The sequence below is a fragment of the Haliotis cracherodii genome, unplaced genomic scaffold, assembly GCF_022045235.1.
Source record: "Haliotis cracherodii isolate W230 unplaced genomic scaffold, xgHalCrac1.p SCAF_8, whole genome shotgun sequence".
Lineage (NCBI taxonomy): Eukaryota > Metazoa > Mollusca > Gastropoda > Lepetellida > Haliotidae > Haliotis > Haliotis cracherodii.
The window spans coordinates 17,847,287-17,872,811 of record NW_027266341.1 but is presented as its reverse complement, the minus strand read 5'-3'; the positions used below and the strand labels follow the sequence as shown (position 1 = coordinate 17,872,811).

Genomic DNA, 25,525 nt, shown 5'->3' with positions numbered 1-25,525 from the left:
CAATTCTTTAATAACTTGAAACCTGTTTTTACAATCTTTGAAAATATTACCATTAATAATACCATATATCCTAAACATTTGGAGCATTTTTGCCAGATTAGATGGGCTCTGGTAAACAAATTCATCATCCACATCTATACTCTCACTTTTTCAGCCTTAGACTTTAGCCACTACTTCAAAGCCAGAGATCAGTTAAATTCTGTTGATTCTAGTAAGCTCAGCTAATAACAGTCCACATGATAATACTAAATCCCACTGAAAATGACACTTAAAGAGCCAAGTTGAGGTTTGTAGTCTCAAAGTTTTGGGCACAGACTGCAGTATAATAGTCAATTTATGACTATTTCAGTTAATAATCACAATTGTATTTCCTGCAGATAAGAAAGCTAAATATAAAATTACTGTTTAAATATTACTTTTGCGCTCAAGGTAGATTCCTTCATATCAATACTATGAATGTGTTCAACATGCTCAAGGTAGATTCCTTCATATCAATACTATAAATGTGTTCAACATGCTCAATTTAAGGTAGATTCCTTCATATCAACACTATAAATGTGTTCAACATGCTCAAGGTAGATTCCTTCATATCAACACTATAAATGTGTTCAACATGCTCAAGGTAGATTCCTTCATATCAACAGTATAAATGTGTTCAACATGATCAAGGTAGATCCTTCATATCAATACTATAAATGTGTGCTAAGTTATAAGCCTTACTCATGGCATAACCGGTAGTCCTCTTTCCTTGATGGGATGTTAAATTTTTAAATCACTCACTCACATCATGATATATCCTTAACATAATGGTTAATATTCATATCACAAAGGTTTGTTTTGCTCATCGACACATCAAATGGACCTCACAATAATAACAATCCTGGTCCTATCTTTTCAAACCTTCACCAAATCATGCCTCTACATGGATAGAAATTAACCAAGAAAGTCTTCCAGTCTGAATCGTCATAACATACAGCAAAACCTCACAAAATATTTGAAGTTCTAGCCCTTATGCTCTCGTTTACTTTAACCAAATTCACAGGGCTAGCAGACTAGTGCTAATTTCTATCCCAGCATCTTCTTTGTGATCCTGTTTTCAGTTCTAATCAAGAGAAGACTCTTCCAGTGAAAGGGTACACTTGTCAACGCATGCATTACAACTCCAACTTGCTTTGACCTAATCCTTTAACATGTTCCCGGATCAAAATGAATCCGCAGTCAAAGGAAAATGAGAGTTAGCTGAAAATGCATGCATGAAACATATCAAAGAAATTCTTTTTCACCAAATTCACAGAAAAATGTTATTCCAAAGGGTGCAGGGATGCATTTAACTGCCATTTAACTGAAGCATGTTTTCCATATGAATACTCATATGCCAGTAAAAACCAACATGGGACTGGAAAAGGCCCATAAGCCTTATAATGTTTCAACCCTCAAAGGGTTAATTAACCTTAGAATAAGCACCAGTGAGTATCACATGAAGAAGAACGTACACCTAAAAGGGGGAAAACATTACCTTCAAGTGGATTATGATGTAAAATCCAACAACTTTCCCATTGATTCAGCTTCCGGTATAGAGCTCCATACATAAACAAGCTCAGATTGAACTTGGGAGCCTTTTGCCGCTGATGACGCCTCTGGTACGTTTCCGCAGTTGTAAAGTTGAATTTCGGCTTTGGTGTGTGCGGCATGAGTTTATTTTGCTCACTCATCAAAGAGAGGAAATTTCCACATAGATTAGATTAAATGGCCCGTCTGGATCATAAATATTTTGGCTTTAGTCGAATCTAATCCATTATTTCCCAAACTGCTATGCATCATGCAGTAAATTCAGTTTTTGCCCTTCCGCCCCGTTTATTCTTTCTTCCAAAGAAGATGGAGAGTCCCAGGAAATTCTTTCTCAAATTCATGTAAACCTGCAATGAAATCCTCTCATCCCAGACTGATCTATTTTCATTGCCTGTGAGAGAATGTATCAAAGAAAGGGTTTGTGCAATGGCCACTTGTTGCTCTTAGCAGACAGAAAAATTCTGGAGAGCAGACGTCACAATGCCCAAAGGATTATTCCACAGCTTTCTTCAGTAGTTCCTGAAAATCCATCACTTACAGACAGTCATGCTAATACGTAGTTTGAATAATGCCTCGAGACACTCAAGTACTAGGAAACAACATACTTCTAGGTATCTCTACAAAAATACTTTTCTCAGCACCATTTCTATCAACTTTTAGAAAAATAGTTTTTCATAATCAAAATAAAATATATCATTCATATTTGGTCCCAAATGATACATGGATTACTTTCAAATGTATGATGACTTCTATACTGTCCAACTTAGGTTCGTACAGAGGCTTCTGCTTTTCATCTTTGTGGATATCGCAACTGCGATCTAAGAAGTCTGTCATACACAAGTAAATAGTATGGCGGATATCTCATTGATATGCTTTAATTGCTTGAGAACGCTTGGAAGAAAAGGGGCGCAGACACTGGACCATCCATTTGGAAGACAAAAAACACTCAGAACATCAGTTCAGATGATTCCAAACTTCGAGAGTTCATCCATGAATAAATCATCCACATTAAAGAAATGTCACACCTTTTGAAATTCTGTATTCCAACTTCATCCACTTTGATATTTTGGCAACAATCTGACATCAGGCTTCAAACAATTTTAACTTGAAAGGCCAGTCTGCTGTCATGGGAAGTTTCAATAAATAATGTTTAAGGCTTCCAGCATCAGTTTTAGGCTAGTAGTTCCAGTTAGACCAACAGCGACAGGAAATGTTCAGTCAGTATTTAGACCAGTTGTCACCTATGCAGTCTCCGTGCCATGAATCCAACTGGAAGCCAGCTCCGATGGAAGCAGACACACTCAGACTTATCAGATCAATAAATAAACTTCTATCAGTTACTGATCACAACTGCAAAGCCTGGACCGCCAAATATGCAGCATCGTACTGGACACACAGGCATTGATTCTGATGTTTTCTGTGACAATAAGCCTTTTGTCTCTTGAATATATTAATACGTCATGTTGGCCAGTCGTCTACTCTTGAGGGAATGAGACAAGTTTCTTTCAAGGGTTATAACCACAGCTTGATAATATTAATGATAAACTCTCGTTCTGTAACTTTTTGACTCTGATAAAGCAATAAAAGTTAATTCAACTTCCATTAACCAACATTTTTTTACCTTCAAAGAAATAATCATTCAATTATGTTAGAATTTACTTCTGATAGGATAATATATCTGGCATGGTACAATTGTAGGATTCAAGAAATCTAACCATTGAAACCAAATTTAGTTGTCACAGCTGTATCAGGACTCCTCGTAAAACCTGCTCCTTCATCAATGCCAATTTTCCAATCATGACCAAGTATCAGTAAGTCCGTCTGAGGTGAGAATATCAGATAGAGACTTGAGAGTTAAGTCCATAGATGGCCGCTGTCATTTACAACCTAACTCAATTCGTCTCAAGACTGATGCAAGATGGAGGTTGTGATATTCAAGCTGCAGATCAGAAGACTCTCACACACAGGACTTCTCATCTCTGGATCACGCCATCAATTTATCACTATGTCACCTGGAAGAGTCTTGTGTTCGGTCAGTTACTCCTAAAAGTCATCAAAAATAAATCCCATGCACCTTCCGGCTTCTGTGTCTGCTCCTCCGATGACGTCTGCTTCAGGTGACGTTTTCAAAAACACTGCTGTCTACTTGTTTGAACGACACTTGAAGCTTTTTTTAAACTGAGCGTGTAATTGAAGAGAGAAGTTGTGAAGGGTACAGGGAGTTGATAAGGACGTTTAAAGGATTTCATCAAAGTTGAAAGGCGTTCTCCTCTGTAATAAACCCTTCTCAGTTCCAGAGCATGCATAGGAGATGAAATACGTTAAGTTAACTAAATGTGAAATTAATAAGTCTTACATGCTGGTATCTATTTCTAGTTTTCTATGGTTAACTATGCCTATGGAGGCAACGCCAGTTCAATAAGAGAATCACATGATTAATATTAGTCCCTGTCACATCTTTGAATGAATAGCTGGTACAATAATGTTCCTGACACGACTACCATGAACACCAATTTCTATCGCAGTAAACACAACGACATGAAATGAGAACCGTTTCTCTGCCACTTTCACAAACACAGTGAAATTCCTGGGAGAGGACCGAACAACCACCTCGTCCCGAGAAACCTGTTGGACAAACGAGCGGACGGCATACGCGTCACACACAGAACAGGCGTCTAGTTCCAGTGACTGATCAGGACTGGGCAGGCACCTCCCCTGAAGCTCTCATAGGACCAACACACGCTGAGTTCAACACCGATTCTGATTTGCTCCCAATAATGAAATTATTGCTGGAGCCAGCAGCAAATACATTTAAACTTTCTGACATCATACCGGTTGCGCAAAGCTGTGGCAGACACTTGTAGAGTGTTATCACGTCATTCTTTTCAGTAGGCTTTGAAAGTTTCCTTCATTTAGAGGATTAGGGATTGCAGGCGGACCCTGTCAATTAATCACTTGGTCTGATCAGCTGTCCGTGCAGCGTGATCGAAAGAATGCATTGATCTGTGTTGGTATTGGCTGCGGAGGCTGGGCAGAATCGGGGATCAATCTTCCCCTTACGCTGTATCTTCTGATGAGCACCAGGAGTAGAGTCCTAGCACGTTTTTTTTACATTACCAAAGCTAGAACAACACTGCTGCTCCAGAGTGCTGCATAGGTCATTGTCTCAAGGCAAGAAGATGATGAACCATTCTGAGGTGGATTAACGATTGAAGTACCATTTGGAAATTGGTGTAGTTATACTCAGGATCTATTTTATATGTATGTCAGTCCACTTCTGACAAGGTCTGACTTTGAAATGAACTACATAGTCAGGTTAATAAAATATATACATAGTAATTATTATCATGACATGAAACTATCACAAAATCAGAGGGGTGTTTATTATTCATGCAGACCAGGAGTTTTGATATCTTTTTTCCAAAGTGAAAAAATCACACTAGCATATACAACTCCCGAAAGAGCATGTCAAGAAATCATAGTGAAGCTCACCTGTCAATCCGGTTATAACACTATGTTGTCTCAAAATGTGTTCAGTGTATTTCTAGTACGGTATAATTTTTAACCCATTCCTTCAAACCTATTCAAAAAGTGTTCAGTGTATTTCTAGTATAAAGTTTTTAATCCATCCCTTTAAACCTATTCAAAATGTTATTCAATATTGTTTATACTAATTTTGGAGAAACAGGATGTGAATTGATTGGCAGGTCAGCAAGACAGCTCAGTTTGAACAAATTACCGATTCCATGTTATTCCACATTCCATTAAGGCAGAAAACATTCAAGGAAGACTAACAGAACCGTTTCTGTATCACCCATCATCATCAATGAGTTTCCAAAAGATAAATGTCATCAAGACATTTTCATGCTCTTATCAACTTTGGATTAAAAGCTCGTCCACATCATCACCAAATTTGAAAAAGTCTTCAGGACATTTTGGATGACAATCTGTCAATATCCAAGAAATTGAGCCAATCTGAAACTGATAGTGACATAAACTTCCACACAGGTGATACTGGGAGGGCAACACATGTTGAACCTTTCCGGGAAACCTGGTTTGAGAGTTTGTCCATTTGGCTACGCTTTGGAATGTACCATGTGACAGAGACAGGAGCACAAACTCCCCAACTCATGGCTAATCATGGGAATTCATTCACTATTTCTTTCATAAATATTACTATATCTTTGACAATTGGACTTCTAATGATGCTTGGCAGAATCGTCTCTGTAATGGATGGATTCACTTAAAATATACTACATCACTTTGGATAGAGATATTTTCATTTTTCCAGCATGTACACAAAACAGATTCTCATAATGTCAAGTGTATGTGTAAACAGAATAGAATATCTGATTATCTCTATCAAAAGTTGAGTAGTATAAGTTATTATGACTCCAGATACCGAGCTATTCAGTGACAAGCAGAATCCTTAACCGCTAACCTCACCATTTCGAAATCGGCAGGTTCAAACTGAAACACTGTTTTAGCATCCTGTTAGACAAAACAAAGGTACAAAGACTTCTTTTATGAAAATATAAATCTGATCTATGTATGATGTGTCAACTCTGATTGAATACTGATTCAACAAGGCATTGAAGAATAGGTTACATGAATATAAAGCTCTATGCCCCAAACAGTATTACCAATTCTCACTCTTGTACAAGACAGCCCAGACACTTAGAGATTCCACATCCACACTCGCGACAATTACCCAACTGGGAAAAAGGTGACTGTCTAGCTCCAACTGTTAAGGGGAGGCCCGTGACCTTAACAACAATCCTCTAGCCATAAATCTTTACACCCAGGTTCTTCTTATTTAAATTATTCTTATAAACATAGATAAAAAACAACATCATGTTCGTTAATTTCTTCTATAACATTCACTGCAAAACTACCATAATCTTTAATTCAACAAATCAAACAATCTTTAATTAAAAAAACCCAGACATTGTCTTTAATTCAAAGACAATGAAGAGCATGTGGCTAGAAAAAAGGAAGTTGCTTTGTGGAAAATTTAAAGACAAAGGCTACAAATAAATTAAATGCTTCTTCCTCCACAATTAATGGAATTTTGATTTTCGCGGTTACCAGTGAATATGGAAGTGCATTTCATGTTGTGGGAACACTTCTTCAAGTGAGTGAGTGAGTGAATGAGTGAGTATGGTTTTACGCCGCTTTTAGCATCTAGCAATATCACGGCGGGGGAAACCAGAAATGGGCTTCACACATTGTACCCATGTCGGGAATAAAACCCGGGTCTTTGGCGTGACGACAGTACGCTTTAACCACTAGGCTACCCGACCGCCCCACACTTCTTCAAGGGATCCACATGTGAAACAGTGTTTTGACTGAATAACTAAATGTTTAAACCTCACCACTGTACATATACCAGCCTACATGGCCTAAATATCAGTTTTAGGAAAAACCTTGATCACTACTTGTACTAGTGTTGTTCCAGTTTATCAATCTCATCAATTATGCATTGGTTTCAGTATTTCACTGAGGAATCAAAGATGAATGCTGTGAATGAATATTTTATTATTACGACAGTTAATTTTCATGGGAATAAAAGAATTGAGAATATCAGGGTTTTTACATGGTGAGGAAATGTGAGTCCAATAAGTACAAACGTATCTAATGGACGCAGATGAAATATATTGCATCCCAAGGGATGCACAATAATATTCATTGTACCCAATTCCTGACAAGAAATAAAAAGGTCTTGTAATTAAAGTATTTATCAAATCGTACCGTACACTATACTACACCATTTCATTCCCTAAAAGGACCCTTGAGATCATTTATTGGCGGCGCCTGAGACCCCTAGCTCTCCAGGTCAAAACAGAAACCTGGTATATGACATGATGACAAGGTTTAAAGGCCTGCTGCTGTAGCAAGTTTCCCTGGTTTGTAATGCAGTGTAAGGTAAAAAAATAATTTAGTCTAGAGTTTGTGATCTTACTTATTGTTCACATGGAGGACACAGAAAAAGAATGCTTTCATATTATTTTTCTTTCTCATTCAATCATGATCATTAATCCATCATCGACTGCTTTTCAAAGCCGCTGAGCGAGCAGCTTGATAATTTAACCCATTTCCATCACTAGTTGGTAGATTTCAACGAGCAGTACATGTTACTGAGGTGAGGTAAAAATTGGGTTTAACGTTGTGTCCAAGATTACTGAACTTGTATAGCGACGTGCTACACGTGTGTGTGTGGCTGCTTGTACTAGTCCGGACTGATGACAATTGATAGTGCTAGCACACTGAGATACCATGCCGCAGTTTAACATGAATACCCCTCTCATACACAGTATACTGACTCCGAGCCGACCAGTCCTTGTTTTAGCCCCTTAATGCCGAACGCCAGACAGGGTAACAAGTACCATCTTTTAACGTCTTTTGGTATGACGCGGCCGGGGATCGAACCCCGGACCTTCCGCTCTCCGGGCAGACGCTGTACCTCTAGACCACGGAGGGGGTCACATGTTACTGACTCCAAGCTAAAATGGTTGATGAGCTTGTGTTAATTTCTAACAACTTCTTCACTGCTGCTGAGAACAACAACATTCCGAAGATAATTCTCTTCAGTAAGAATAATAACCTCTGTATTTTCACGAAGATCACAAACATTTAATAATTAATTATTCAAATAAATGGTCAATTCGACTGGAGAGCCAAAAAATCTAACACAACACGTAAAACGACCTTAATGAAGTGCTGATGATATAACTCTGTCCCGAGATCAAATACTGCAGACGTAACTTAATTAGAGCTTGCCAAGAAAAATAATTCACCCCACAAAAAGTAAACATTAATCCAAACTTATTTCATTCCCCAGACAGGTCGGGACTGAAGTTAACACTTGTAAAGGTCATTAAATAAATGGGAATAACGGCATCACCTTCTGACCAATCACCTTGTCTGAAGGGGAATGAAACAATGAAGGGAAAGACCTATCGGAAGTCCAGCTCGTACCTCTGCCTATCAAAACCTATTAAAAACCAACCCACTCAGTGACATCTCGCCAAATCAGGGAGTTGAAGAATGAAAACATGTAACAAGCTTGTCCTATGTTTGCACAGACTGCTCTACAATTCCCTCACTGAGGTTTGGTATTTACCTTCGTCAACTCCGGTCAGGTTTATTAAAATAGGCCGGAAATTAGAAACTGGAGCCGTTGTTCATCCAAAGACTAGATTGCAGTCAATGTGGCTAGTACAAATGGTGTTTACTTCTGTGGTGGAGCACAAGTTTCATGACACTTTCTAAACATGTTTTTTGCTCGGCAATATTTGATCTGCTGATGTGGTGATTTTATGTGTGGTTGAGTCATGTTCAAGTTGATTTAATCCAGAAGGCATTTGTGAATTGCTTGTTCATTTCCAGGCAACAAGAACCCTTCCACTTTATTACAGATGCATAGATCTTGTTGTCATATCTAATTAAGGTTACGTTGAAAAATAAAATTGAAAATTAGCCGATTTAAAATTTGACATCAATGTTCTGCAAGGTCTACATGAGCTTGTTTCAAACTTAAGCTGCTCAGCTTCCTTCTGTGTGACATAATCATAGTGAGTGAGTGAGTATGGTTTTACGCAGCTTTTAGCAATATTCCAGCAATAGCACAGCGGGGAACACCAGAAATGGGCTTCACACATTGTACCCATGTCGGGAATCAAACCCTGGTCTTCGGCGTGACGAGGGAACGCTTTAACAACTAGGCTACCCTACCGCCCTGCCATAATTATAAAGTGGGCCTGTTTCTTTGGGCTATTTGAACAAGTGGCCTGAGAGAACAGGTCATCAGCAACCCGTGCTTGTCATAAGTGGCGACTTACGGAATAGGGTGGTCAGACTCGCTGACTTGGTTGATGCATGTCATCGTATCCCAAATGCATAGATTGATACTCATTGTGTCAATCACTAAATTGTCTGGTCCAGACTTGATTATTTACAGACCTCCATCATATAGCTGGAAAGTGGCATTAAACAAACAAACAAACAAACAAACCTAAACAAGTTTCACCATATAACTTCTTTGATAGGCATTTAGAAGTTGGACTACTAAGTAAGGATAAGAATTTATGGATGAACAACTTCTTTATTACAATTAAGAGCTCTTAATTGTAATCAAGAAGTTGTTCATCCATAAATTCTTATCCTTACTAAGTTTCACCATATAATTCATTGTGAGTGAAGGAATGCAGCTTTGAACTGTATTTCAGTTAAATATTGATACCATGTCAGTGTGTGAGGGTCAATCAGCTGACTCAAGTTACAGATTGTTACCACTGTGGTAAATCAGAACAGGTACATGTCTTCTGCTGAGTAAGCAGATCTTGAGAAGTATAAGTTACACAACTTCTCCCCAAAAGCTGCAGTGACAACCACTGAGCCATGCTGAACGAGGCCAGACATTTTATATTTTATATTTTATAAATTAAAAAATTAAAATGACTGTACATGACTCATTTTAATCATCTCAAAGTTTGATAAAAAAAAGAAGTCTTGGCTGGTTTGGGTCCATATTAATATTGTAAAAATCTAAAATCTGACAGCTGCATTTCAGTGTTATGGATTGGTTGGTCTGACAGTTGATAAGGGTTTAACATTAACATGACATCTTGAATTATTTTTATTGTCAAAGTGATCTTTACCATCTGTGGTATAAAAAAACTTGTCATTCTGATTTGATTTGATTTTCTGAATTTTCAATATTGAAGCTAGATGGATCCGCAAACCAAGCAAATTTGATTTCTACCTAAAACGAGCAGTGAAAACAAGACTTCATGAGTATTGATAATCCCTATCTAAATCTGATCTATGTATGATGTGTCAGAGGAGGCACAAATCAATTCTCTTCATGGAAGCAAGACTGTTACACTAATCCACTCCTTGGTTTTGAGTTGTCATAAATCAATTGCCTGAAGCTAAAATTATACGCCCCTGACCTGCTTATGCTACAATCATTACATCAATTCTCGGACGCTTTGATTCCTCAAGTGGAAAGTGTTTGTTAAATGATTCTGAAAATGGGATAACATTTAATAACAGCCCAACCGAGCTCTTTATTTGTTCTTCCTCTTGACTAAATCTGATGAGCTCGTTAATTGATTAATTGCAAACTGACCTTTATGTTCAAAATTGCGGGAATGTCCTTCACAAGTGAATGAGCCTAAAGACTAATTTTGGTAATAGTTTTTTTTGGTCTTTTTTGTTTGCCAGCAAAATGATTATTGTCCACCATTATGTGTGTGTCATTACCAAACTGATGCTTTCTGAAAGGTGCATGATTTTCTGATTTACAACCAAACACTGAAAGCTTATGGCCAAATCAACAATCACTATTCATGCAAGTAACAATATAGACAAATGTTGGCAGAGATCGAAATTGACCTTGAGAATGTTCTAGTTTGAAAAGCCAGTACATGTATTGACTCTCAGTCAACACACACCAGCTCTTGGACAGAAGACAGTTTGGGTATATTGTCAAAGTGCAATGGTCATATAAAAGTCAAAATTAAAATACCTGAAAAAAAAACCCTATATTGTTGAACCCTACCACTAGCTACACACATACCAAATTTCATTCCATTTAGTAGAGTGATGGCCCTAACGAGGTTTTTCAATATGCCACCACAGCCTCCATATTGAAATCAGATTGTAACCTCTTGAGCAGATTCAGGCGTCATCACGGGTGGGAACAAGCATGTGTAGTTTCTTCAACTTCATTGGTCCAGTAGTTTCTGAGATGTTTACGGATGCTGCCGACGTCAGTGGGTGAGTATGCTTCTTCCTCCACAATTAATGGAACTTTGATTTTTGCGGTTACCAGTGAATATGGAAGTGCATTTCATGTTGTGGGCACACTTCTTCAAGTGAGTGAGTGAGTGAGTGAATGAGTGAGTATGGTTTTACGCCGCTTTTAGCAATATTCCAATAATATCACGATGGGGAACACCTGAAATGGGCTTCACACATTGTACCCATGTCAGGAATCGAACCCAGGTCTTCGGCGTGACGAGCAAACGCTTTAACCACTAGGCTACCCCAAAGACCTCTGCCGATGTCATCCAAGCAGGCCTTTACGTAGGCTCACATGCCTTTAAGTCAGGTGGGCGAAAAGAAAGTAACAAGACTTCAAGGTTTAATACAAAATACAGACATAGTTAAAAAAAAAGGGTCATGACTAACAGTCACAATCACCACCTAAAATACTCCTGTCACTATCTCAGAAATGTGTAATGTCATGACTCATAGCCCCGGTGACCAAATTATTTGCAAATTTCCATCCTCAAAAAATCAACTTAGAGAGCAAATTAGGAATCTGTATTGCCATCTCAACTGAAAATTGTTTGATAATACCTCATCACTTTTTCACAAAATCACTCCGCAAAAAAATGTGTTCCAAATTTGTAAGTTAAATGGAGCATCAGCGGCTGGCATTACCCCCAGCTTTGTTGTGAGCTATGATAATGCTGGCCTTAACTATTGATGCCTCCTAGAATTGGGTCTGGATTGGAACATCGTACAGCTATCACATATGTGCAATTTTTCATTCAAACTTATACAACTTCATTGGTACTGATCTGCTTGAATGTTTGTAATAGGCTCTTTCAACCTACATCTTGAAGTGGGGGAAAGATGATTATCAAACAGATATGATATATGAGATATGATATGATATGATGTGATGTGATGTGATGTGATGTGATGTGATGTGATGTGATGTGATGTGATGTGATGTGATGTGATGTGATGTGATGTGATGTGATGTGATGTGATGTGATGTGATGTGATGTGATGTGATGTGATGTGATATAATATAATATAATATAATATAATATAATATAATATAATATAATATAATATAATATAATATAATATAATATAATATAATATAATATAATATTAATGTCACCTAGAATATATTTCTGTGGTGTGGGCAAACATTAAGATAGTACAAAATGATGAATTTTAAAATTTCACTTTATCCTTAATTCACTGTTCAAATTCATATCAGTGTTTGAAATTAAGCTTTGTCGGGCAAACTAAAAGAAACACTTAAACAAGTGGCTCTTAAAACCTAAACTACAATAATATTAGAATAACATATCTAAAGTTTAATACAAACACAATGGACATTTTGTGAGCATAAAACCAACACTGTGTTCTACTTTTCATCCTCCACTCGTCAGCCAAAACATAAACGGAACCGACAATATTCACGTCATGTTTCGAAAATCAGTCGCCAAATGAAATCAGACAATGCAATTGATTTTATTTCAAAAATCGATATGTTATCAGCAAGACTTCCCATAATGTGTCACCAAACCATCATTCATTACGGGACGACCACATAACCAAGCGTAGCGCCAGCGTCTTGTCTCGTACACGTGAATCTTATTATCTTCATCATCCCCGGCCTCTTTGATTCGACAGGTACACGATTATCGTCATCAGGCAGCCGTTATTCATGAGGAACTCAATCAATTAAGATGATTATATTTCATTAATGACTGCGCACAAGGAGGCTCACTACGTCTTTGATGTTGCCCACGAGACATGAGATTTGACCAGGTTTGAGCCTCTTGTTTTTGCTCTCGGAGTCAAAGAGCCATGTATAAGGACTTCAATATCTTTGAAGTGACAATAATTCCTACACCTCGCCTAACAACTCCATATGCGATATTCCACAAAAGAAGTGAAACAATTAAACTTCTGTCATTTTGATAGTCATGTCAAGCTTAGCCATTTCTTAATAGCAAAAACATGGTAGATTCTAATCATGTTTAGTGTTTTTCTATGAATTAATCTGTCTCTTAATGTTATTGCAAAGTCCTCCTGATTGATATCAATGTATGAATAGATCCTGTTAAGACTCGTACTTCTCAACCGCCATGTCAACCATTCTTGTATCATTACAAGGACTGGCTGCAAGGGTTGTTCCATGCCAGAGGAACCAGCTCAAAGTGATAGAATACTAAGACCTGAGAGGAAGTTTACAGACTGTAACATGAACTGACGCTTTGCCTTTGAAAACATTTGTGATTGACATAGCTCTTCGTCATGGTGGTTTTGTTCCAAGGATGCACAGTATTGTCTTCACAATACTCACAGAACAATGACACATGATACATTCGCAATAATTAACTAGAAACAGACTCACTCATCTTCTACCTTTGTAGCAATCAGACCTGACCTGTAAAGATCCGGGGTAGAATAGGTCTTCAGCAACCCATGCTTGCCGTTTTAAAGGCGACTTTGTTTGTTTTAAGAGGCGACTAATGGGATAAGGTGGTCAGACTCGCTCATTTACAGATCCCCGTCATATAGCTGGAATATTGCTGAGTGCGGCGTTAAACAACAAACAAACAAACCATCAGACCTCTTTTCAGTTCAAGCACAAAAAAGAACCAAACAACAATCACCCACATCATTAAATAACATATTTAGTAACATATATAATAACAATCCAAATCACAGATTTTGTCAGATCTTCAAAACACCTTAAAGATGACTTTTTGGTACTTTACAATTTTGCATTTTGTAAAATATTAAGCAGTCGATTGTATTATTGTATTGTTTATATAACTGACACTAAACTGAACTTTTCAATGAGCATTTTCACAAGCACTGTACCTGGTGTATCAACATATTGCAGTACAAAGAATTTATATTCTTAAAGGGTAATTGTTGTTTCCCTGCCTGGTGCATGACATTAAGTGGATAAAACAAGGACTGGTCTTCTCAGAGTTAACTGTGTCTCAGCAGGGTATCCATGATAAACCGCAACGATATCACGATAGTGGGCTTGCACTATAAAACTGGCATTAGTCCCGACACACACACACACATGCACACACGCTTACCTATGCACATCAGCAATGCATTTTACTCTTTAGGCACAATCATCTTGAAAACAACATTAAACCCAATCACACCTCACCTCATATTCCCCAAACAGGAAAATGATATACACCATTACAACACCACACAATATCAGGTTTCACTTTCAGCTTTCATGGGAAATTCTGATCATAAATCAGATATTTCATGATTATGCAAAAGTTTCAATTCTCTGACACGCAGACGCCAAGTTTGAGAGAAAACTTTTGCCAAGTGCTTCAACTGTAATGATAAGATCACATGTGGCAAGCCACAAATGTCAGCCTGCTCCACAGTACTCTTGGCCAATGCCAATATCACGTCCATCCGCCCGTGGTCATCAACACACTGAATGTGTTGAAACCACACCAAAATCACTGAACTGCCAATAAAGAGGATAACCGTTCATCACTAAATACTACTTAACACACCACCATTTACAAACAAATTGTGTAACTTGGCCCAAAAGCCTTGTTTGCGAGGAGCCATCTCCATCAAACCTGGGAACTACAAGCCACCTTATTGCATGCCTCTGCCCATAAGATTATCAAATGAAGAGTCATTCTGTCCTTGGGCCAAAATCTCTCATTAAAGTCCACTTTCCCAGGGCGCCTTTATGGGCTTTGCTAGCTAGTGTAACTTCATTATAGACTATGATTGTTTGCGGCACCACTCAGTAGCAGACTTTTACGATTAATGGAACAGTAAATGTTACATGTTCTTTCAAGAAATTCCACAAAAATCAAAATTAACAAGGAAGTAACAATCAAGAAATGGTAAAAAGGTGTGAAAATGTTGCCCACATACCAATCTGAGTCGTCAATATCAGTCATGCTCGACACAATAACATCAAATGTTATTACTTTCCTGAAACTTGATATTACACTGAGTAAAAAGGGGGATAAATCTCTTGTTAGACCCGTTTTGGGGGTAATTATTGTTCACATAAAACCTAATTTTGAATGAACGTGTTGACTCCTTGTTGTATTGACAGATAAAACAGGACTGATGTCATACGATATTATTGGATTTCATCAGATAGTATGGTAGATTTGCCTAATTCATGGCCACATACTTGTTTCAATTTCTTTGAAATTCTATTGCTTTTCAGATTTTCGTTAGCAAAGTTTCTATGTAACTTGAAGGAATATTACAATAATTCAGTCACAAACACTAGTTTAAGTTAAAAAGCAAGAGTTTGTGTGTAATACTCTAGTTTAAAAGACCTTTCAATATATTTCCAGTTGAAATTGCATTACACACTGAAACCCTGTGAAACAAAATCCACTTTTAGTCAGCACCATTACATTAATTTACAATGATATCACGGTAGCCTACAGACTCAGCTGGGAATTAAGTTAATGCTTCTAGTTCTAGTTCGTTGTACTGCAATACATAATTTAGATGCACTGTCAAACACTTTTAGCCTTGGGCTTTGGACTATTGACGAAAGTCGTACATTGTACTGTTGTCAGAAATTCAGTGACTTCTAATGTTGTCAAATTTATATCGATAAAAGTCTAAGACTCAACTTATATTGTGAACAGTCAATGTTGTTTGTCTAGTACAGTCATCCAATATCATTGTTCCAACTCTCTCAGTTTGTAAACAGTAATAACCAGTGCCTTGTAAACAGTACAGCTCACCAGCTTCAGTGGCGGAGAGATCAGTGATGTCATTAGATTGTGATGTCATCGTAACCAATGCAAAGCATTGTGACATAATTTCACTGAAGCAATATCTAGGAGACACGCTTGATCTCACCCAAGCAATAGCTCCTGTTGAAGCCAGTTTGGGATGATAAATATATTGTTAAGTGTTGGAAACATTACTGTATGTAGTTTTGGTCAAGTCTGTCAATGCTATTATACTGCTCATTTGTGCAGAATTTTTACTCTGCTTTCTTTCTTTGTTTGTATGTCGTTTAACTTCGCACTCAACAATATTCCAGCTATATGTTCAGAGTCCTATCAATACTCGAGCCTGGACCAGACAATTCAGTGATTGGTATTATGGGCAATGTTTGGGGTACGATAAAACGCTATCAGCCAAGTCTCCGTGCCTGACAAGCGCAAGTTGCTCGGGATCAATTCTATTCCGGGCTCCCCATAGGGAGAAGTTATTGGTACAGACACATTACTGCAGTGTCTCCCTTCTATAGTCAAGTGTGGTGAGGAAGGTCTTGTGATGAACAGTGAGTGAGCGAGTTATGTGGTGAGGGAGTTATGTGGTGAGGGAGTTATGGGAGGAGTGAGTGAGTGAGTGAGATAGTGAGTGAGTGAGTGAGTGAGTGAGAAAGTGAGTGAGTGAGTAAGTAAGTGAGATAGTGAGTGAGCGAGATAGTGTGTGAATGAGATAGTGAGTGAGATGGTGAGTGAGTGAGTGAGTGAGTGAGTGAGTGAGTGAGTGAGCGAGATAGTGAGTGAGTGAGGTAGTGAGTGAATGAGATAGTGAGTGAGATAGTGAGTGAGTAAGTGAGATAGTGAGATAGTGAGTTAGCGAGATAGTGAGTGAATGAGATAGTGAGTGAGTGAGTGAGTGAGTATTCATGCTTATTTATTTCAGGTACATCACAGCATATCAACTTCATGTGGGAGGAAAGCCCACAGTGATGCAGGTTTTAGACTTATACCACTTTGGTGAAACCTAATAGCACAGCATGGAATTGACAAACCAAGAACACAATCAGAGTGAACCGAGATTCGGACCCCTGATATTACGGTTGTTCCCAACAAATTCCACAGTGACCATGGACAATACCATTGCATCAACTGTTTGATCAATTGTTCCACTACTACCCACCATGTATGGGGGCAAACCTGGTCCTTCAGCGTGATGAGTGAACAACCCATCCAAGCAGGGGTCCTACTCAGAAAACAAAGTGAAAAGCTTCATCATGTATTAGGAGCCTATTCAGGGTTACAACCAACTCAAAAAGCTATACTAGCCCGGGTGAAGATAAAATTCCTTTGTAATGTTAAAACAATGGTGAAATTTGCAAATTTGTACCCGCGGGTGAGAATCTGTACTAGCCCTGGGTTGGTTGGTTGGTTGGTTTGTTGTTTAATGCTGCACTCAGCAATATTCCAGCTATATGACGGCGGTCTGTAAATAATCGAGTCTGGACCAGACAATCCAGTGATTAATATCATGAGCAGCAATCCACGCAAGTCAGCGAGCCTGACCACCCGATCCCGTTAGTCGCCTTTTACGACAAGCATAGTCACCTTTTACGGCAAGCATGGGTTGTTGAAGACCTATTCTAACCCAGAATCTTCACGGGCCACTAGCCCTGGGCAAGTTAGCTAGTGTTAAGATCTAATCCTACTATTTTATCTTTGAATCCCCTCCAGAACTCCTCATAAACCCTCTTCTAATAACTAGCGTGGGGTACTGACCACTTACACCCCACTTTAATCCCCCAAAGGAGGTTTTTTAACCTGATAAATCTTTAGATTATGGAACAGTATCATATAAAGTTTCCTATAATCAAACACAATCAAATCGTAGGTCCACAAAATTAATAAAGTGTAAGGGTGAAACTTTGTTTCAGGATTAAATCAAAGAATTGTATACATAAATCTCATTACTGAAGCCATAAAAGGAAGGCAAGCATAAACACCTATTAACCTACCGGTGAGAAAATTCATTTGATCTTCATGTGATTTTCTAGGGTTAAGAGTGATGTCTAGAATTTATTTTTCATGCTTGGCTCTGAACAGTCCACTATAGTGATACAGCCTCTAAAGAGGTGTCTGAGAATAGACCAACATTGACCATTACTGCCGCTTGGCCAAAATGTAATAACTGATACATCATGACCTTAGATGTGAAAGTAGTCTAGAGTTTAACCCCAAGTCAAATCATGCCTAAAATCAAAGCATTAGGCTTCATGGCCCAGAGGAGCCTGATCGCTAGGATCAGACAATTCAGAATTAACCATGAAATTGTCAAAGTTGCCAATTGTTGGTATTGTTCAAATAAACATGATCTTCGTGAAGCGAGAGAAGCATTAATCCTCGGGGATGCTGCATCATCAGTGTAGGTATTCCGTTTAATCTGATGCGACTGATGAGGAATTGAGTCAGACAGAGATATTGGACTAAATCGTGTTGTATCAGAGGAGTCAGCATGGATGAGACCACACTCGACCCTTTGAGAGAGGTAGAAATTGGAATAATGTCTTTTTCACACAGGGAAATGAGTGTCATGCTGTTTCTCACTTGCTGATCTATATGGATGATTTATGTTGTTATGTATAAAAGCTTCCATTCATCAAGTTCTCTGCCCGGAGATGTATCTTTTGTTTCAATATGAACGTTTCAGCATTATGTGAAACTTGGAGGTGATTTTCTTTTTCAGATTTTAGTCTGAAAAACACTTTCAAACAATACAGTGGCGGTACTACAAAGTTTCTTCATGACTTAACAGTGGTGCTCTATGTTTATGGTTTCAGGTTTGTCTCGGTGTGTCTGTCATAATGAAAAAGGTTTATATGCCAACTTTTTTTATTCATGGATGAGAACATGCTTTTAAGAAACATTTATTCTCAAGTCAAGAAAAAAAAAAATCAATAATTTACAACATTGAACGAATAGTCTACTTTTCTTCAGAAAAAAAAGATAATTTGGTCAACAATTTCCTGCCAAAAAACTTGCAAGAGAAGCCTCCTTGAAGAAATTATCCTTGAATTCCCTTGTCTGTTGAGCACAATACTAAAAAACCTAGAACCAGTTAAAAGCACTCTTTATGATCCTCACAAACCATTCAGAAGAACTCTTAATTTCATTACATATAAATCTCCATTTAGTCATTCAAGAGACACAGTATTTAATCCCTCAACGAGCACGAACAATAAAAAAAAGCAAAAAGATATTAATTCGCCGTAACCTCTGATCTATAGAGTACTTCAAGCCATGGAGAGAGAAACACCTTCTGATACTAAAATCTTCTCAACTTCTCTCAGTGTAATTGGATGACAGTGGCCACCTCTTTGGCACCGAATAGCCATGTGACCCGCTCCGAACAGCGGCAAATTTTATTGAGCAAAGCCCAATAATTGTCCCTAATCAAATCAAGCTAGGCGAAGCAATGGAATACAGATTCACTGTCCTTTTCAATTAATTACACCTGTGAAGACGGTACTTTCCCAAGTCGGATAATCCACTTGGAGAATTCCGAGCAGGGGTTGCAATCAAAATCAAGCTCTCCTTGATCCTGAGTTGTTCTTCAAACTGCGGCGGAAATTTCTTGATGGTTTCAGCATTTTGATTGGTTGGTACTCCTGTACAGTGAATTTGATGCACCTCCATCAACTATTAGACAAACCCGACATCTTAGCGCGTACTCAATCGGCATCTCTCTTCATCAGGTTTGGAGGAAAATTATCTGGATAACAAGTTTTCAGAGGACAATTACCTGGATCAGAAGTACAGCGATCACCACCATTATCTGCACAATTCATAGCTAATTGTTTACTTCTAACCAAGCTCCCTGAAAAATCAATTGTTGTATGGCTATCACGTTGGAATACTTTTTCATAAAGTTTCAGGAAAATTGTTACATTCTTTAATTCTTTAACACAGTTGAAAGTCCAATGAAGCAATTTAGGGAATTGAACGCAATTTCATACATCAACCAGATCAAAGATGCTTAATTAGTCATAGAATATTTTTTTGTTTCACAGAATAAAGTCTGGGATTGACAGAAACCAAATCAAAGCTTTGTGGCGCAATGAGTCAGAATTTTTTCTGGGACTCTCTTTAAAGGACCTTAATGTTTGGAAATACAATTCAGTTTATCAACTAATGATGATTGATCAGGCCACATATTGACAAAACACCCTCTGCATTGTAAATCTGATATCTATGAATGCTAAACAACAAACATAACACTATTTCAATTGGTTTGATCCGGTAATTCTATCTTAATTATGTTACAAAAAATCTAAAACTTCACAGAGTTGTAAGGTTGCTGTAACTTTATTCTTAATTTTTCAAACCTTAACATAGTAGTGAGTGAGTGAGTTGGGTTTAACAACACCACTTCAAACAATTTTCTGTTTATATCGCGGGGTGTTGGCTTTATGTAGGAAAAAAGCCTGAAGTGATGCAGGCCTAGACGTTTACCATTTTGGTGAAACCCATGAACATGGGTATGGCGCTGACAAACCAAGAAACATATTCGGGACGAATAAGGATTCAAATTGATCATAGGTTACTGTGGTGCCCAACAGACACAACTCTGCACAGCGCATTGCGGTCCCATAGATGACTGGGTCACCCACTACATCCCTCAAAATATTCAATTTGTATGATATGTATTTGTAAGAAAATACATAAGTTACGATAACCAAAATAAAAATAGATAATGTCATGCGCACTCACCAAAGAACAAACAAGACTAGTAAGTGAAGTTGTATTAGCTCCCCTTATATGTTGTACTAGCTCACCTTGCATGTGTGGTGAGGTGAAATAGGGTTTAACATCGCGTATTTATATAGCGTGTGTGGCTGCTTGTACTAGTCCGAACTGATGCCGATTTATAGTGCTAGCACACTGAGATACCATGCCACAGTTTAACATCAATACCCCACTCAGACACAGTATACTGACTCCGAGCCGACCAGTCCTTGTTTTAGCCCCTTAATGCCTAGTGCCAGACAGGGTAACAACTAGTACCATCTTTTAACATCTTTTGGTATGACGCGGCGGGGGATTGAAGCCCGGACCTTTTGCTCTCCGTGAATACTAGATATTTCAAACTGTACACCATGTCAGAAAATGTGTACCTATTTTAACTTGAAATGCAGCTGCAAATGTGTTCCTTCTTTCACAATATTGAATACTTTTTGTGAAAAAAAAACAAAACAAGAAATCCGTTAAAATTCAGTCTCCACCTGGAAACATTGACACTGCCATTCACAAGTTGAATAGTACATTTACAGATGCATTAGTCTCTACCCTAGTGCTGCTGCTGCTTAAACCGTTACGATGACATCACACTATTGTTGTTGCGGTTGATTCTGAGCATCAGTCACTGCTGAAGACATACAATAAATATTTGGGGGGCCTAAATTAATTGTATCCAGAACTTTCTGAAACAAATTATTTTACAAATATTTCAATAACAGACTTGTGCTTTGGATTAGGGTCTAAAATCATAGACTGTCAATTGTGGGAAATTTGTTGTGTGTGAGGCCGGGGTGCAATTTCGTCTATTTTTCTCTCCACTGAGCCTAATGCAGGCAGCACTGGTAACATCTGGCTGCACAACAGATGAACTGTTTGCAGGAACACTGCGCAAAATTACAGTAATTGTATTTCAATTTGTCTAGATCTTGTGCGATACATGATATAAATCTCAAACAACTGATCCCTATTAGAAATGTTTGTGGAACATCTGCACTCATTGGGAAACTGTACACTGGAAGCACATACCTCGTATCATGCTATTCAAGTATCCCTGTATCATATAGTGCAACCATACTGTGTCCTGTATTAGTGGAACATCTGAACTCATTGGGAAACTCCACACTGGAGGCACATACCTCGTATCATGCTATTCAAGTATCCCTGTATCATATAGTGCAACCATACTGTGTCCTGTATTAGTGGAACATCTGAACTCATTGGGAAACTCCACACTGGAGGCACATACCTCGTATCATGCTATTCAAGTATCCCTGTATCATATAGTACAACCATACTGTGTCCTGTGTTAGTGGAACATCTGAACTCATTGGGAAACTCCACACTGGAGGCACATACCTCGTATCATGCTATTCAAGTATCCCTGTATCATATAGTGCAACCATACTGTGTCCTGTATTTGGGGACAAACATCAATGAACCATTCCAAATATGGTACAAACTCATTTGTCAAGCATGTCGCTCAAAATAAGACAGAAAACCTGATTTTCCTTTCCATTTATCAGAAATAAATGTCACCGGAAACACGAGCAGCCTGAATAGAAACAGCAATGCATTTTCATACAAGAGCATGAAGAAACATATCTATAACCTTCACCGAGATCGTAGAAAAAAATATTGAATGAACAGAAAGATACATCAAATCGTCCTGGACATATTCTGGTGCGGTCGATAGGAAAGAGCAGACACATTTAGCCCCAATAGGCTGGAGTGTGTGGGAAGTTACAGTCAGATGATAGTGTTTCAAGATTAAGTGAGTAATATTTCAGACATTGAGTAGCTTTCAATGTGTGTTTGCACACATATATATAGTTTGGATGACAATACAATGTCATACGCCAACTGGTAGAAAAATGTACTTGTAAGAATTAATCAGTCAGGTAGAGAAAGCCTATATTCATCACACCAAATTAGAAAATAATTTTAGAAATTTTTGGTTTCATGAATAGGTAATTTCGCTTGTGTGTTTTGGGATTGTAAATATCCTGTATTAGGAATAAACATTGTATTTGCGAGCTAAAGGACCTGTAAAAAACTTAATTCCTTTTTTTGTACATTTTTGTGTGTGTGATATATGATTTCCTACATGGATGCAAGGCCAATTTTGATTTCCAACATGGGTACAAGGCCTAATTTGACTTTCGATATGGGTACAAGGCCAATTTGACTTTTTACATGGGAGCAATCTGTGAAGCTCACGTCTGAACTGGCTACCTTAATGTTGCTGGTAAATTGCTTAGAGCAGCGTAAAACCTCACTCGCTCACTCACTCACTATTCAGTCATGGCATGCCCTCAAGCTAATGGCCTCTACTTATTTAGTCCCAAGTAGTGGTACATCCCCAGCTTATCCAGCTGTCTCTGAAGCAGGAGACCTGCACTAATGTACACCCTCATTTATCCCAATACTGCACTTTGAGCTGCACTTCTTAAACCTGTATACTGCCCTTAAATCATAAAATCCATGTTTATCATGGAGCAAAGTGCGAACGGCTAGTTTCACCATTAGGTAGCTGCCACATCAAATCTGATTCATGGAGAAGACAGTGATTAAAAGAAGTAATTATGAGATGTTTTTTCCCTATCAATCAGTTCTATGTCATTGAATCGATCTAAAGGTTGTCTTCAAAACAGTCTGCGATGACACAATACCTTTAAAGCCAACCAGTTGTCCAAATAACTTCACACCAAATGAACTTTTTCACCATTAACAATCACAGCTGCGTGCAGGTCATTACAAAATTCTTTGCTTGGATGAGGCTTAAGAAAAGGTCGGCATAATCCTAACGAGGCAAATTTCTGGCTCCCAAGTTCTGGAAAAGATGGTCCCAAGGGACCATGATCTCACATGTAGTGATTATCAGAGGAAATAAGTTAGCATTGACTAACACCACACAGAGACACAGGGATCTTTTAACCAGTCATATGCCAAATATATTCCAGTACAACATCAAAGATCTCACAAAGAATACAAATCCAGATTAATGTGATCAACATTATTTAAAAAGGACTATGTTATAAAAAATGCAGCTTTCTAAACATGTTGGAGGAAAAAAAGATATCTCATTTTCATATATGCAGCACATCAATGGTTAAACGTATCACTATGACAATGGCGACACTGGTCTACAACCCAGCAAGCATATTTTGGAACTTGAGTGGGTGTGAAATTATTGAAATGTGGAGAACAATTGCAAATCATCAGAACATTAAGTAAGCGTCAGATAGTTCATCTCTTACTGTTTTCACCATCAACATAAATTTAACTGAAGAAAACTTCTTGCCCAGTACCACAATGTGGAGAATGATGGTCATTTAGTGCAGTAGTACCTCACTGAATCTTTAATAGCCTTAACTGTTAGCATCAGGAAGAAATCATTCTTCGAGTGACCAAGTGATGTTTACACCCCTCAGAAACATACTGTGTGATGGGGGGGGTGAGTGAGTGAGTGAGTGAGTGAGTGAGTGAGTATGGTTTTACGCCGCTTTTAGCAATATTCCAGCAATATCACGGCGGGGAACACCAGAAATGGGCTTCACACATTGTACCCACGTCGGGATTCGAACCCTGGCCTTCGGTGTGATGAGCGAACGCTTTAACCACTAGGCTATCCGACCGCCCCTGTGTGATGGGGTCAAGTCTGTACTATTTCCTGGCAACAACTTATCACATCAGCCGTCTGAGCAACAACTTGCTGGTATTTGTTTCAAGACACCTGACCTACTAAAAGATAAACTACCCACAGTTTTGTCTGAGTTTTTAGAACAAACATTACCTGCTAGAAACATGCAAGAAAAATAAACTGAGAGGGAAGAGAAATAAAATAATATTTGATTGACTTGAATTAACTTGTTCAGACTGACAATTTTCTGAAGCCAAGTGTCCTTTAAGGTTGGTAGCTTGCCTGTGTTGGAAACGTTATTTCTTTAGTCTTTTATATTTTTTAACAGTTGGTATACAAAACTGAGTGTGGTTGTCTCAAAAGCAATAGACATGACAGAGTGAGTGAGTGAGTGGGCTTGGATTACCGCTGCTTGGACAGTATTCCACTTATATGACCAAGCTTGATGTGGGAGGAAGCGTGAGTGAGTGAGTGAGTGAGTGAGTGAGTGAGTGAGTGAGTGAGTGAGTGAGTGAGTATGGTTTTACGCCGCTTTTAGCAATATTCCAGCAAAATCACGGCGGGGGATACCAGAAATTGGCTAAACACATTGTACCCACGTCAGGATTCGAACCCTGGCCTTCGGCGTGACAAGCGAATGCTTTAACCCTAGGCTACCCAACCGCCCCTGAGGAAAGCTTGAACCGATGCTGGTCAGACCTCATAGATGAACTAAAAGATATGTAATATCATCACTCTGTAAAGTCCACGTGTCCTCAAATGTGTGCATCAAAACTGGTAACTACAGGGGTTGAAATATCTGTAAATCAGACATCCCCGACACATCAAAATGAGACACAGACTCAAACTTAGGGTAAAAAGTCTGATGACCTACCCATTTATTATAATTGCTTATGTGTTTCAGTGGCCAAGCTTACACCGTCAAACAGACAATCCTGCTTCTTATATTCATTGTTTACAACACTAGGTCATGTTTTTCACATCTAACAAAACCGACCAGGATTAACCATAT

General features: G+C 38.4%; 1 protein-coding gene across 4 annotated transcripts in view; it reads right to left on the bottom strand.

Annotated features, from left to right (window-relative positions):
* The window catches only part of LOC139450626 (protein Fe65 homolog), a 121,078-nt gene that overhangs the window by 74,993 nt on the left and 20,560 nt on the right, over positions 1-25,525 (bottom strand). For 3 of the 4 annotated variants that reach the window (XM_071232411.1, XM_071232409.1, XM_071232410.1), the window contains exon 1: positions 1,517-4,324. The exons of the other annotated variant lie outside the window; for it this stretch is intronic. In XM_071232411.1, coding sequence (XP_071088512.1) covers positions 1,517-1,712 — 196 coding nt within the window. In that variant the 5' untranslated portion in view covers positions 1,713-4,324. Of the gene's footprint in view, positions 1-1,516; positions 4,325-25,525 lie in introns of those variants that run through there. 4 annotated transcript variants of the gene reach the window in all.